Genomic DNA, 15,000 nt, shown 5'->3' on the forward strand with positions numbered 1-15,000 from the left:
CGTAGTAAAGGAAAGAAAAAAAAAAAAAAAGGAAGGAAGGAAACCAAGATAAAAGTTAGAAACGTGGGAGACTCGAAGCAACACCTATCGCTTTACGCTACCATCAATACTCGCTAGGCTTACGAGGCAAGCTCAGGATGCATGTCGAAAATTAAAAAAAAATATTTTAACGAGGTTACTCAACACAATTACCGAAAGGCTTGCCTTGTTAAATCGTTTCTTATACTTCAATACACTACATTCTTGAAAAAAAAAACATCTAAACGTTGTTAATTATGAACTGAATGTCTGTCTTGTCAGTTCTGTTTCCGATACCTAGGATTTTTTCCTTCCTGCACTCAGTACCGTATGGGTTAAGGACATACATTGTGTCGCCTGAGGTCGCAATGGATGTTCCCAAATCAAATCGGATTCTCAGTGTATGCACATTGGATGTGGCGGTCAAGTGTTCTTCAAATGCGCCGTATTCTGAACGGAAAACTTGTTCTCTCATACTGATACCTTGATCGCGTGCTATGGCAATTCTTGTTATCTCGTTCCTCTGTAAGAACGCATAAAGCCCGCCGCACACGGTGAGGAAAGAGCTGAGCAAACCGCCTCGCGAGGCGGTTTTCTCAGCCGTTTTCTCACCGTGTGCGGGGAACTTTTGGTGAGAAATTGGCCTCGCGAGGCCGTGAGGAAAAAATCAAACATGTTTGATATTTTTTGCCTCGCGAGGCAAATTCCTCATTGTGTGCGGCCATCGTGAGAATCGAGTTGAGCTTGGTCAATGAAGCATCCAATAAAAATACATGGCATTCTCACGTGACTTCAGTGAAGTCGGAATTTCTTCCTCCGACACCATCCTGAACCGCTGAAGTCACGTGAGTATGCCATGTATTTTTATTGGCTGCTTGATTAAACCAAGGTCAGCTCGATTCTTACGATGGCCGCACACATTGAGGAATTTGTCTCGCGAGGCCAAAAATATCAAACATGTTTGATTTTATCCTCACGGCCTCGCGAGGCGAATTTCTCACCACGATTTCCCCGCACACGTGAGGAAACGGCTGAGCAAACCTCCTCGCGAGGCAGTTTGCTCAGCTCTTTCCTCAAGTATGCGGCGGGCTTAATATATGCAGTTGTTCAAACAGGCTCGAATTTTGTGTACCTTTTCGCTTTTTTTTTTTTTGCATTCTAGCAACACGAGCATTGGCAGTGGAAGACAACAGACTTATTTGTCCTGTTCCTGCTTTGAAAGACACTAACAGGTGAATGCAAAATAGTGAGCTTAAGCAACGACAACGAGAACGTCACAAATTGGCATATTTAGTAGGCAAAAACAATAGCTTGGCACGCCCTGCACGTGCGTTTTTCACTTATGTCCATTTCTTTGCCGTTGTCTGCAAACAACAACGGTGAAATAGCCAAATTTGAGGTTTTATGAAGAACGTCAAAACTTGAGGATAAATCTTCCTTTTTTCCCTTAAGTTTTTTTCCCTTTTCCGTTCCGACCAGTGTCATTTTTGAGGAACTACCACACCCTTGACACATTAAAAAGGTTGAAACAGTCACGAAATGATTACAATAACGTGAATTTATATTTGAGATGACGTTCTCGTTTCCGTTGCTTTCCAAATAGTACAGTTTGTTGAAAGTATTAAAACCCATGCGAGCGACCTTAATTGCCGTGAGAGCAGCTAAATTTCATTGGCTGTTCCGTTTGGTTTTCATAAAATTTTTCATAAATGTGTTGATGACATTCTCGTTGCCGTCGCCGTTGTCGTTGCTTAACCTCCCTAGGCACTAACGAGAACGTCATAAATTTGCATATTTAGTGAGCAAAAGAAATAGCTTTATTTTGCACGCCCTGCACTTGCATCTTTTCATTTTTGTCTATTTCTTTGCCTATTGGCGAGAATAGAGACAAGTTCTATTTGTCGCCAACAGTTTGCCAACGTGTTTGCCGACCGTTTTTGTGCTGTTCACACACACCAACTTGAGTTTGCCAAACTTGAGTTTGCAAACTCAAGTTTGCTGTGTGAAGACCGCTTTAGAGAGAAGGTCAGCACTTGAGGATAAATTTTCATTGTCTTCCCTAAATTGAGGGCCGTTCATAGAAGTTTCATTCTTGAGTGTTTGCTGCACCTTTGTCACGTTAAAATGCTTGGAATAGTCGCGAAGCGATTACAATAACGCGAATTCACATTTAACGACCAAGTTCTCGTTTCCGTTGCCGTCGTCGTTGCTAAAGCTCTGTTAGTAGTAATGGCCCACGCAAACACGCTTTAGTGACTTTGCTAAATAATCATTAACACCAACAACAACAACAACTTTATTCTTACTCAACAATTTACAAGTAATGACATAAAAAACAATTATGTGAAGTAAAGGGAGAGTGCAGGCTGCCCGAATAGAGGGCGAATAGAGGGCGAGGAAGATAGGGCAGCCAGAAAGATCGTCAACTATAATCCGACCGTTCCACATGCGAACTATAGTTGACGATAATTCGGAGCAAAATGTTTTATTGATGTCATGTTCCAAATCTTCCTCTGGAAATTAGTTTCTGCTCGTGTAAAGTGGCAAAAACTTTGTTCTTGGACTCCGTTTGAGTAGAAGCGGCAATAAAGTCTAAACTGTTTTTGTTTTTTATGTTTTTTTTGTTTTTGTTTTTTTACGGAGGCATGATCATCAAGTGACTTCAATTATTTCCATCCCACCAACTCAAACCCTTGGAAATACAGGAACCCACTTTAAACCATTTATTTAGGAAGTCCTCCGCTTAGAAAATTGGACCTGGAGTCAAGCTTTCAAAATACTGAACTAAATTGTTGGACAGCTACCAGAAATCTGTGATTATGATTATGAATGTGATAACGATTATCGTTATCGTTATCATTATTGTTATTTATAAGCAAAGGTTTCGTAAGACATAAACAAGCAAAAATTAGCGATAGGAAAGAACTATGTTTCGGTGACATCGTGGCATCATTTTCAAGTTCAAATGCTTTAAGATAAACCGTCAGAAAATTCGCTCAAGAAGAAGTGTCTTAATCTTTCCTATCGCCAATTATTCTTATTATTATTATTATTATGATTATTATTATTATGATTATTATTATTATTATTATTATTATTATTATTATTATTATTATAACGTATTTGTTTATTTATTTAATTATTTATCTTCTTTTTTTTTTGCAGCTCCTTTATGTTACAGGTGTCTATGAACAATGGAACAACATTCGTTTCCAGTAACGTGAATATCACAGCTAAAAACTGCATACAGCCAACAGAGCCGGTAGGTCGTTTTAGAATTTTACCGCAATTGCTTGTAATCTCGCAAACTGATTGGCTAATTTGCAGTTGCCGATAAGAGTCTAGACAACACTCTACACGTCATGCTCGCATTAAAATATGTCACGCAATGTAATAGCCAATCAGAAACGCCCATTTTGGGAAATAAACCAATCATATTGCGAGAAAGTTATAGACAACGCTTGCTCTTTCTTTGTGTCATGATTTTGGTCACGCTCTGAAATAAAAACTTTCTTTGGCAGTGAATATTGTGCTAAAAAACAAATCGAAAGTGGTTTAGCGTTGTCTGTACTCTTATCGACAACGATATTCGTCATCACAGTGGTCAAAACTTGTTGCGAACTCACTCGGCTATGCCACAACATTTTGACTACTGTGATGACGAATATCGTTGTCGATAAGAGTACAGACAACGCTGAACCACTTTCGATTTGTTAAAAGGAAACAACCGCAGTCTTCGTAACTGAATTAATGGAGAATGTTGGCATCGGCAACGAGTGCGAGTATGAGAACAAGTACAACTTGTTCTCGTTCTCGAAGTCGTGCTCTACTTATTCAAGTAATCGTATAATACGAGTTCCAGTGTGCGGGAAACCACACTGATGGACCAGCTTGCACGTTTTGTTTTCCCATTTCAGACCACGTGATGTTACTCTAGAGAACACTTTCTTTCAAATGTCGTCTTATGCACGTTGATATGTATGCATAACTTCGGGGCGTCAAGTTCCTTTTTTTTTCCCTATTTTTAGGATTTCACTTAGTGCAGGCATAGTTAATAGACGGGAATGGTTATGAAACCCGACAACTTTCTTTGTTGTAGGTTTCTGTTCTCTTTTTTGGCCTTGACCGTGCACAAAACACAATGGTTGTTTACTCCGTACTGAGGAACTAACCAATAGAATCGTGTTGGTTACGTAATTCATGCATAGTGTATGAGCGCAAAACAAAAGATTGTGCACGGTCGTGGACTTTCCAACCTAAATCTTGGCATCTTTGTTTTCTCCTTTGATGTTTGCCGAGCTTCCAAACCAGTCCCCTCTATTAACTATGGTGCAGGGGAACATTTTGAAATATTTGAGTCAAATTCTCAATAAAATTGGTAAATTCGTCAAAAAACAAACACGCGGAGAATTTAAAGCCTGTTTGAATGATAACCTTTTGAAACTTGTGTCCAGACTTTCTCAGCGTTTTTGGTAGCATGCAAAGGAGTCTGGGAGGTCATTTGCATGGTTGTGCATCTGCTATGTGTAATTAATCCAATTTCATCCTTTTTGTTTTCGAACAATAGTTGTTTTGTTAGTGTGCCATTTCTTTATAGACAACTGTATCTTTGTCTTTATAGCAATATTTTATTCAAAAAAAGTTCAAATTTTTTTCAGCCTCATACGTTTTGTTAGAGTGGTAACCATTACAAACAAACTCGTGTTTATACACCGCATAACTGTTCGGATGTACTTTAAAACGTGTTCCCCTTATGACCAAAAAAGGACAAGACATGATTTTAGATGCCGTAGCTTTCAAATATCAGCATCGTTAACCCAACACTTGAGGAATGTTTGTATAGGCCACTTCGGAAAATACCATAACACTCTTTGTTTGTCCCCCAAAATTTGCATAAGCATTGTTTCCAGTTGCTCTTGGAACTTAGAATGGTCCCAAGAGAAAACAAAAGCAATACTTATTCAAAATTTGGGGGGGTGGGGGGGAGGGCAACAAAAGAGTATTATTCCGAAGTGGCCTGTATGATTATTATCTAAAGTAAAGGACACAGTTTTCAATCACACGAAATTTCCTTTTGACAAACTCGTACTTACCGCTACGACGTTTCGATGTAAAGTCGCTGCAGACCAACTTGTGGGGACTATAAGAACCCTACGGTGCGTGTTCTACCACATAGAGTTTCCCAGAGCCTTGGGTCGATCCAAGGTGACCCGAGGCTCTGGTGACGAGAATGGGGACTAGCTGAGCACACCGGGCTGCGCAGTAAGGATGCGCAATAATCAAAATTCGCAGGAGTGTACTCGTACTCAATGCTAACATTCTCCAACAAAGCACTAGGTTCGACAGTTGCCGTCACAGGTCTCAGTTTAGAGTTTAAATCAAGTTCTCTCTATAAGAGAACATAGGAGATATGTTACAATTGAACTGCGGTTGACAGGATCATGACAGTTAAGAAAGCAAGAGCTTGGGCTGTAGCGAACACGTGCGAAAAAATAGTCTTTCCACGGATGCTTAAGGTGATTCTTCAGAAATAGGACTTGTCATGGATTTCCGATGAAACTTTGCTCACTGTTGCAACCGTTCTCGTTTCCATGGTACGACGCTGACCAAACGACTATTTAAGCCACTTTGACAATTGCCGCGCATCCTCAATGTTGGACAAATTTAGCGCGATGTAAAAATGTAATCAATGATATGAAGCAAAGCCTGGTGTCATTCTATGGTTAATTCACGTACGTACCTGAAAAAATGTATGTGAATGACTTTGTGAGTACTTAACGCTCCAAAATAGATTTAACTTGAGTGTGAGCTGTTCGACTCGAAATAGCTCCTTCCGTCCAATTTCAGTATGAAATTGCCAAAAAAATGGCCGTAGATTTTTGATGAATTTTTTAGTACTCCATTGAGACAAATATGAATATAAATTGGGGCTCACCGTACTTGTTCAGGAAATAATTGCCATTCCTTGACGGGTTAAACTTGGGGTCAGTGAAAATCCGCCATTTTATCAATGTGCGTGAGCTAATGCGCGTGCCAATGACACAAGAAGTTGTACGCCGTAGGGTTGCGCAATGCAAAACCAGGGAATCACCTCAACGAAGGAGAAACTTTTTGAAAGACATTTGATTACAAAAATGAGCGATATGATCAGTACACGACGTTTCGAAGTCATCTTGACTTCATTTTTTACTGGGTCGATGAGTTTAAACTGCTTGGTGTTTTAAGTGCAAGACAACTTAAAATGAAACTCACACGTAAAGACTCCTTTGCATGCATGCTACCAAAAGCTAACAAACGCCGTATCTGTCATGTAAGAGCCTGTCGACGAGCTGGTCTTCCCAGTGAAGTCGGCCTTACTACCTACCTTTCTAAGATTCGTCCTCTTCTAGAATATTATGCAAGTCCCATCTGGGGTGGTCGCCCTGGATACCTAGCTACTGAAATCAAAAGGGTTCAGGAGAGATGTCTGAGAATCATTGGTCTCCCTAAAAACACACTAGAAACTTAAGCACGAAGAAGGGACACCCAAGCCATTAAAGAACTAGAACGTTTAAAAGAAAGTAATAACTTTGTACATCTATTTCCTGATCAGTCTAAACATAACTACAGTTTAGGAACCAGGAAGAACAATCTAATCAAGGACATCAAAAACAAACAGACACAATAACTCATTTATACCAAGAACTTTAACACTATGCCATGAGTAGAATTTATATATTCATATTTTTATATATTTTGAAGTATCCATATTTATGTTGTAATTTACGAACACTGTATTCCTTAGCAAATGTGTTTTTATTAGGTTGCCATATTGCAATCCAGTCAAAATCTGAGTGGAATTTAATCGTTTTCTTTTTCTTTTCTTTTTCTCCTGTGTCGGAAAATGGAAAAGTTGCGCAATAGGTCTTTCCTGTCACTCCCCTGCTAAATATTGTCTTTGTGCGTAGAGTCTTCTGCACGAATCTTTGGTAGGTTTCAGGGGTAGAAGCGTAGATTTCTTCCGCTGGACACATTACAAAACTGCAATGGCGTCAAAATCATTGTAATGCAAATGACGTTTTAGTGGATCTTCTTAACGTTTAAATTAATTGGTTGTCTATAACGTCAGCCAACGACTTAGTGCGCGCGCGATTACATGTTCAAAACTAATGCTTTCGCGCGAATTGAGTCTAATTGTGTGTTCAACTTTGGCTTTCTCCCACGGATGAAAAGCATTTCGCGGATTAGACAGTCAAGCTTTCCCTGACATTTCTTTAAAATGGAGAAGGGCTTTAAAAAGCTTGGGCTTTTGAATTCCGTGGCAACCTTTCACATGTGCAACAACGGCGGAGGCTCTGTGTTCTTCAATTCGCTGATGCAGATGACGAGTAGTGTAGCCGATATAATCTGTATCACACAAATTACGTATTGTCGGCTAAGGACGGGTGGTTTCATTCTTCAAAAAGGCTGAATTCAAAAACGAGGTAACGATGACATCAACCAGTCTATCCGCGAAATTCTTTTCATCCGTGAGAGGAAGCCAAAGTTGAACACACAATCAAACTCAATTCGCGCGAAAGTATTTGTTTAGAGCATTTAATCGCGCGCGCACTAATTCGTTGGCTGGCGTTATAAACAACCACTTTAAAAGACTCTGTGTCTACCGAGATGCTTTGGGCACCTTTGTTTATGTTTTCATTTGGCTTGAAGTAACAAGTGGGGAAGAAATAGGCGACAAAAAGCTACAGAGGAATACTAGAGAGCTGGCCAGTCGAACAAAAAATATATTTGGAACGAATAAAGCGCCGCTGCCGCTCTTGTACTAATAAAATATCGCGTATTTCAGAATGATTTTGTCACCTTACGCGGCTTGCGTCGCCAGAAATACGGGTCGCATAAATAAGAAACTGATTTCGATAAAGCACATTTAAAACTGATGATCTCCGTTGTTGGAAAAAATACTCGTTTGTTTTGTCTTTGACAATTTGAAAAAAAACGTTATAAAATTATTCATTGATTATACTCTTCCTGGCAAATTTGTTCACTAAAAACGTAGCCGTCGAAGGGTCACACAACAAATTGGGCATCGTTCAATTCGGGAATGTTTTCAGGACTGCTTTTAGCTGCTTAACAAACAAAAGCACCTCTACAAATTAGAATTCCAAACAAGTCTCGTTAATAAGATAAAGATAAGTCACGGTAACTATCCCAGCTCAGAGATTACAAACTGTACAAATTTCACTCGGCTTACTGCGGAAGGACTTCAGCATACTCGGTGCTGGTTGATAATTTGTGGTATCCCCGTGAATCAATATGGGCTCTCAGTGATCTCGAACTGATTTCTGTGAATATACTGCTTAAAGCGGCTCAGGTCTCTGAGGTCTTCTACTGGGAATTTTCGGAATTCACCGTCGTTCCAACTGCTCAGTCGTTCAACCCACGTTAAAACGCTTGCACATTGCAATTAAAGACAAAATATCTACTTCCTGATAAACTACATTAGTATAAATACACAGGTGATTATACAAAATCGCGCGCTCTCATTGGCTCGCTATCTCGGATTATCAGCCGATAATCACCTCGACGGACAAAATGGCTGCCAGTAGTCGTTTTGCCACTGTAAGTGAAGATGATTTCGCGTTGAAATGTTTTTTTTTTTTTCTCTTTTTTGAAATAATCGCCTGTGTATTTATCGATAATCACTTCGCCTTCGGCGAATAATTGTTAAATAACAAGAAGCACTAAGTAAGAACAAATCCCAATGGATGACTCCGATAACAAATGATTTAACGAGGGAACAACGCACCCACGGAAAAAATGGAGGTTTCATATCATACGAAACCTCCGAGCCAGCGCGGTGCATCTTGGTAGACAGGCTTTAATTCAAACTTGAAATGACCATTACATTTATCACTTAAAAATGAAGTCAAGATGACTTCGACAGTCACGTCGTGTAATATCGCTCATTTTTGTAATCAAATTAATCACCGTAACAATACGATAGGATGACTTTATTTAAAGAGGGTGACGCAAGTAACCATTCACAGTGAGTGTGTTCACAGTTTTCTAACTTACGACCCTCCGGCTAAAGAGAACCCACACTTTATTCGCGAAGAGTAGGGCATGTAGTTCGCGATGTTGTGATCTGCCTGTGGTGTATCATGGTTTGGAGGGTAACTGCTCAAAGATATTAGCCACACCAAGGTACTCTAAAATCCGACGGTAAACAAAACTGATGATGATGATGATGATGATGATGATGGTTTTCTTTCTTCTATAGATTGCTCGCGTTGAGCTGACCTCTGTTGATCCCAAGGAAGTGTGCTTAGGAGGTAAAAGCGTTGGTACTATTCTTACTGCATTATCAATAGGCTTACAGCAAAAGTCAAGAAAATTGGCGATGACTGCGAAGCGCAATGACTCGTAAAACTTTTAAAAGTTTTTACAGCAAAAGTCAGTTTAGTCCAACGCCATTCCATCTCAAGAGCTCGCAATTCCTTCAGGCAGCACCGATCGACTGATAACGACTTCTTGCTGTTTACGAACCAGGAAAACCGCCAAACTCGAACTTCTTAAGTTTTTGCTCAGTTTCCGAAATTCGAAGCGAGAGTAGTTTCCACGAGTTTCCAAAGTGGACTGATACTTTGATTCTCATATTTCAAAACTGTATGAAGGTCAGAGGTCAATATATGCAGTATCGACCTAAAGAATCGGGTCCTTTTGGGGACGAAAATAAGGCGTTTATTTACATATGACCTCAAAGGCTGAAGTTTACTGTATTATTTAATAGTAGCAGGGTTGGCTCAGTGATAAGAACACCCGCCTTTCTCCAATGTCACCTGGAATTGATTTCTGGATGCAACGCGATTTGTTGGTTGAATCCTTCGGTTCCCTGCTCCAAGAGGTTCTTCTCATGATATTCTGGTTTTCTCCTCTCATCAAGAGCGAACATTATTTGATTTGATAAATCGATTTGACCTGCTTTACCTATTTTCTAGTCTTCGCAAAAATAAGAGCAATTGCTCTCGGCCACATAACTATGAGAATTGTTTATGAAAATCAGTTTTCGCCCATATTAAAGAAAGAGGTAACTACATGCACTGCCAAAAAAAATCGCACTTGCACTCGGTTTGAGACCGAGGGTGATTATTATTATTATAATTTTTTTGTTAAATGGCCTATTTTAAGCTATCCGGCCATCCACAGTCGCCATCTTTACACTCAGCCATTTTATTTCCTTGAAGGAAAAAGCTGCCGCCGTTTTGGCAACCCAAAGTCACGGTCGGGGAATCGTACTCTATTCTTCTGCAAACATTTTTTTTTTCTTAAACTTTAATAGCAGATGATGTGCGGAAAAAATCCTTATTTTTATTTCTGTTCATAGAAAACTCGGACGTCACATTGACTGGACGTGGCTTTAGTAAGTTCAGTGTGGCTGTGTGGTGTGGCTTCAGTTTGAATTCGACGTACCGTCAAGGTGTGTAAATCTAGATCTTTTAGAAAATTGTAATAAAACCTAAAGGTCTAAACTGACTGAGAATGTAATCACTCAACCTTCATCAGTTTGAGCTGTGGTTACGTTCTGAGCTTTTAGCCGTTTTCTTAGGTATCTAGAACACGATATGAACATTTTCGCTGCTTCTTACGGGAAAGTGAGTTGTCAGGGCTGCTTTTGCCAGCGACGCAAACGAACGTACAGCAACATACAAAAACTCAGTCGTGTCTCGATCATTGGTTTTCCTTTATTAGGACAAAAAGACAATATTTTGAATTGAGAATTTTTTTTCTTGTTCCTACGTTTGCGTCGACAGTAAAAATCGAGAGATACTCGCGAAGTTGCTGCCGTGTATTCCCTTAATGAAGTGAAGCTATGATCCTCGCAGTTATGAACACGTGACCTCGCGATGCCGATGCGACGCTCTAACCAACTGAGCTATGACGCCACTGATCATAGCTTCACTTGATTTCATATCCGCAGTTCAATATATGATTTATTTCATATATCATTTCCTAGCTCAGTTGGTTAGAGCGTCGCACCGGCATCGCGAGGTCATGGGTTCAAACCCCGTTGAAGTCCTGAATTTTTCAGGCTTCTCTTCATTTCATATATCCGCAGCTCAATATATGAGTCATCACATATATCATTTCGTTCATTGATTCATTCATCGCGGGAACACTTGAACCCATAAATGACCAGATCCCAACATCAGTGGCTTCATAGCTCAGTTGGTTAGAGCGTCGCACCGGCTTCGCGAAGTCACAAGTTCAAACCCCGTCCTGAATTTTTCAGGCTTGTCTACGCAATTGCGAAAATTGCGTTCATAACTGCGAGGATCATAGCTCCACTTGATTTCAATATATGATTCATTTCATGTATCATTTCGTTCATTTCCTCAACTCTCAAAGGAGACCGTCCTAGAAAGGAATATTGCCTAGGCTTTGCAACTGTGAAGGTGGCCGAGTTCGTTTTCGAGATATAAGCGTTTGAAGACAACTTGAAATGTAGGGTGTTTATAGTTGGCTCTTTTGTTGCCATGGAAACTGATTACGTCGCATTAAAGTGCATCTTGGTAAGCAATTATGGTTCCATAGTACCATAGCATTACCGGTACATGAAATAGTTATTTAGATTCAGTCCTTCCAAATTGTGCAGTTGAAAGTGTTTAAACTGGTTTGCGCCTACGTAACAGAGGAAATGGAGAATGGACCTGTACCAGTTGCTTTACATTTCTACTGTCAAAACCCGCTAGATTAACGAGGCAAGCAGATACAATTCCAAAGGTTGAAGAGTATTTTAATGGAGGCACTTATCACAATCACCGACACCTAAATTTTGAAATCGGTGATTAGACCTAAAGACTTCGGATCTACTGCAAAACATCATGATTGGACTGAATGACTATCTTGTCAGTTCTGTATCCGATACCTGATACCCAGGATTTTCCCTCTGTGCACTCAGTCCCGAGAGGATTAAATATATGCGTCGTGTAAATGGAAAAAACAATCGCGTGAGTTCTCTTTGGATGTAACCAAATGCTACTCGTTCATCGAACTTTCTCTTTCTTCTGTAAAGAACGAATAATATATGCAGTGGTGAAAACAGTCTGGGTTTTCGTCTACCAATTTTTCACCTTTTTTTTTTTTTTCATTTTTTGCATTTCAGCAACACGAGCATTGGAAGTGGAAGACAGGCAGTTAATTTGTCCTGTTCCTGATTTGAAAGGCACTAAAAGGTGATTGCAAAAGAATTAGTATGAACACCCGAACCTAAGGAAAGTCTCTGACATTGTCACTACTGACAATGAACAAGTGCGAGAGCTTAGACAAAAATCGTTGTTAAAGTGGATTTTGGTTTCATTGGAGTGACCAGAAACATTGCCTTTTCCCCTGACACATTTTCCACCTCTCTGGGAGAAGTTACAAGAAAATTATTAGTGGACACATATCATAATGGAAATTATTAGATATTATTAGATTTTCCACTTCGGAAATCAGTATTACGTTTCCAGCTTTCTGGCGCGGGTTGCTCGAAGCATGGTTAGCGCTAACCAGCGTTAAATACCATGGAAACGTGTAGGTTGTGTTACCTCTTAACCAACGGTTAGCGCTAATCAGGCTTCGAGCAATCCGGTCCTGATTGGTAAACTTAATATCGGTTGTCAGCTCATATACCGTATGACCTAATGTGGAAACTGATTCCGTCAAGTGTTGCCAAGCTGAAAAAACTGTCCAATTTGCACCATATTTAACAATTATTCCATGAGCGCGCGTTGGATATGAGATGATAGATAGCCAACGAGGCGCGTAGCGCCGAGTTGGCTATAATTATCTGATATCCAACAAGCGCGAGTGGAATAATTGTTTTATTAAAAACGACCCCAAAATATAGAAAACTGGACTACAATAAAAATAAAAAGGCCCAAAAAATCACGCATATGCTTGCCGTGTTTGTAGATCATGGTATAATGGCTCATAACCCATGATGGCTTAGCCAATCAAAACTCTCGAATTGCGGCATTATCCAATGATCCAGTTTATAATAAAATTATATAGCTGATAGTTAATCCTCGATTGTCAGCATAGCTATTATTTTTTACTTTTTTTCAAACTGTCCAATTTAGGATAAATTTGGACAGTTTCTGATAGCGTTTTCCTCTAAAAACAGGCAAACTGTCCAATTTAGAAAATATAGGACAGTTTGTCTAAGCCAATGAAATCCCAGAAAATACAAAATTCGCTCCGACAAAGGGCTAACGCTCGAAACGTCAGCTTTCCAAATCTTTCACGGTGGTTATTTGACCTTTATCAACCCGTTTGATAAAATCAATTTCTAATAGAAACTAACCAATCAGCACATAGCATAGTGTCAGCTCTGTAGTAGTTGACAATGGGGGAGTTTAGCCACGGAGATTTGCCAAATCTTTCCATTTCTCAGGACTTTTTCAGCGATATCTGACTGCAAATGAGAGATTTCCTACGTTGCCAGAAGAAGATCTTGCCAACCTGAGAGGCAAAAACCAAAACTAAAACACCTGCAAGGGTACAAAAACTTGGCTAAATGTTTTCAGAGACGAAGATGCAGCGTAACGAAGCGAGAAAGTTGGAAGATATCCCTTGTCACGATCTAGATCCAGTTCTTTGCCGTTTTTTCGCTGAAATCAGAAAAAATGACGGTCACGAATACGAAACAGAACGTTTGGCTGTCATGCAGTGCTAGTTGGACCGTTACTTTGCAAAATGTAGCATGCACAAGCACAGTATTTTGCGAGATCGTGAATTTGCAAATTCACTAAGGCAACAACTTGAACCGAACGCAGGGGTACCTAAAGCGAAAAAATGTCTCTCGTGCTTTAAGCGAAGCAGACGCAAAATTCCTCTGGAGTTCAGGTAATATTTTGGAAATAGGAATAATACACAATATTTTATAATTCACAATAATTCACAATATTTTAGTTTGCCTTTCTTAAGGATGATAACTTGACTGAGTAATGCCCAATTAAAACTGTTTAGCTATATAATTAATAGGTAACAGGACTACATGCTTGTCCAATTTGGAAATAATTGGATGAGAAAAATTCTGAGGACTGCCAAAATTGGACGAGGCCTACGGCCTCGTCCAATTTGGCAGTCCGAGGAATTTTTCTCATCCAATTATTAACAAATTGGACAGCATGTAGTCCTATTGCATATACGCATTACCGGTACTTGAAATTGTTCTTTTCCAAATTGTATAGTTGAAAGTGTTGAAACTGGTTTGCGCCTGCGTAACAGATGGAATGGAGTCTGGACCTGTACAATTACAATTATGGAGAATATTAGATATTATTAGATTTTCCACCTCGGAAATCACTATTACGTTTCAGCCTTCTGACTGGTAAACTTAATCTCGGTTATCAGCTCATATACGTATGACCTAATGTGGAAACTTATTGCGTTAAGTGTTGCCAAAACTGTCCAATTTGTCCCAGCGATCAGAATTTCATGAGAATTTAATAAAACAGTTATTCGCGCTTGTTAGATATGAGACTGGTTATAGCCAACTCGGCGTTACGTGCATCGTTGGCAATTTGCCATCTCATATCCAACGCGCGCTCATGGAATGATTGGTAAATATTTTCATTTAAGCCTTTAAAAGGTGCGTGATCGATTGTGAAATTCCATGATAAACCCAGTTTGACTACCAATATCGTGCAATTTCGTCAACTATCATTCACTTTGAACACATTCAAATTTTTTCGTGGTCGCTTTGTTCGACCTTCCGCGCCTTGCGATAGTCGATGGTATAGTTGATGATACTTTGTTCATTCAAGCTGCGAATTGCGCAAACACGCTTTAGTGACTTGGCTGCACTATCGTCATTTATCACCAGACCGTTTTGTTGCATTATATGTTAGACTTCCGGTTCCGGTTTTCCAGTTATTATGACCCCGTTGCATGTTGGAGGCCATGTGCTATTGTACGAATCTTGTACTTGAAATAAAGACAGGAAAGAAATTTATTATA

General features: G+C 39.7%; 1 protein-coding gene across 1 annotated transcript in view; it reads left to right on the plus strand.

The window, feature by feature from the left end:
- LOC138003811 (anthrax toxin receptor 2-like) overlaps positions 1-15,000 on the plus strand; it is a 66,909-nt gene that overhangs the window by 19,138 nt on the left and 32,771 nt on the right. Inside the window, exons 11-15 of the mRNA XM_068850060.1 lie at positions 1,181-1,250; positions 3,184-3,280; positions 9,278-9,329; positions 10,382-10,474; positions 12,161-12,230. Coding sequence (XP_068706161.1) covers positions 1,181-1,250; positions 3,184-3,280; positions 9,278-9,329; positions 10,382-10,474; positions 12,161-12,230 — 382 coding nt within the window. The remainder of the gene's footprint in view (positions 1-1,180; positions 1,251-3,183; positions 3,281-9,277; positions 9,330-10,381; positions 10,475-12,160; positions 12,231-15,000) is intronic.

Source organism: Montipora foliosa, chromosome 5 (genome assembly GCF_036669935.1).
Source record: "Montipora foliosa isolate CH-2021 chromosome 5, ASM3666993v2, whole genome shotgun sequence".
Lineage (NCBI taxonomy): Eukaryota > Metazoa > Cnidaria > Anthozoa > Scleractinia > Acroporidae > Montipora > Montipora foliosa.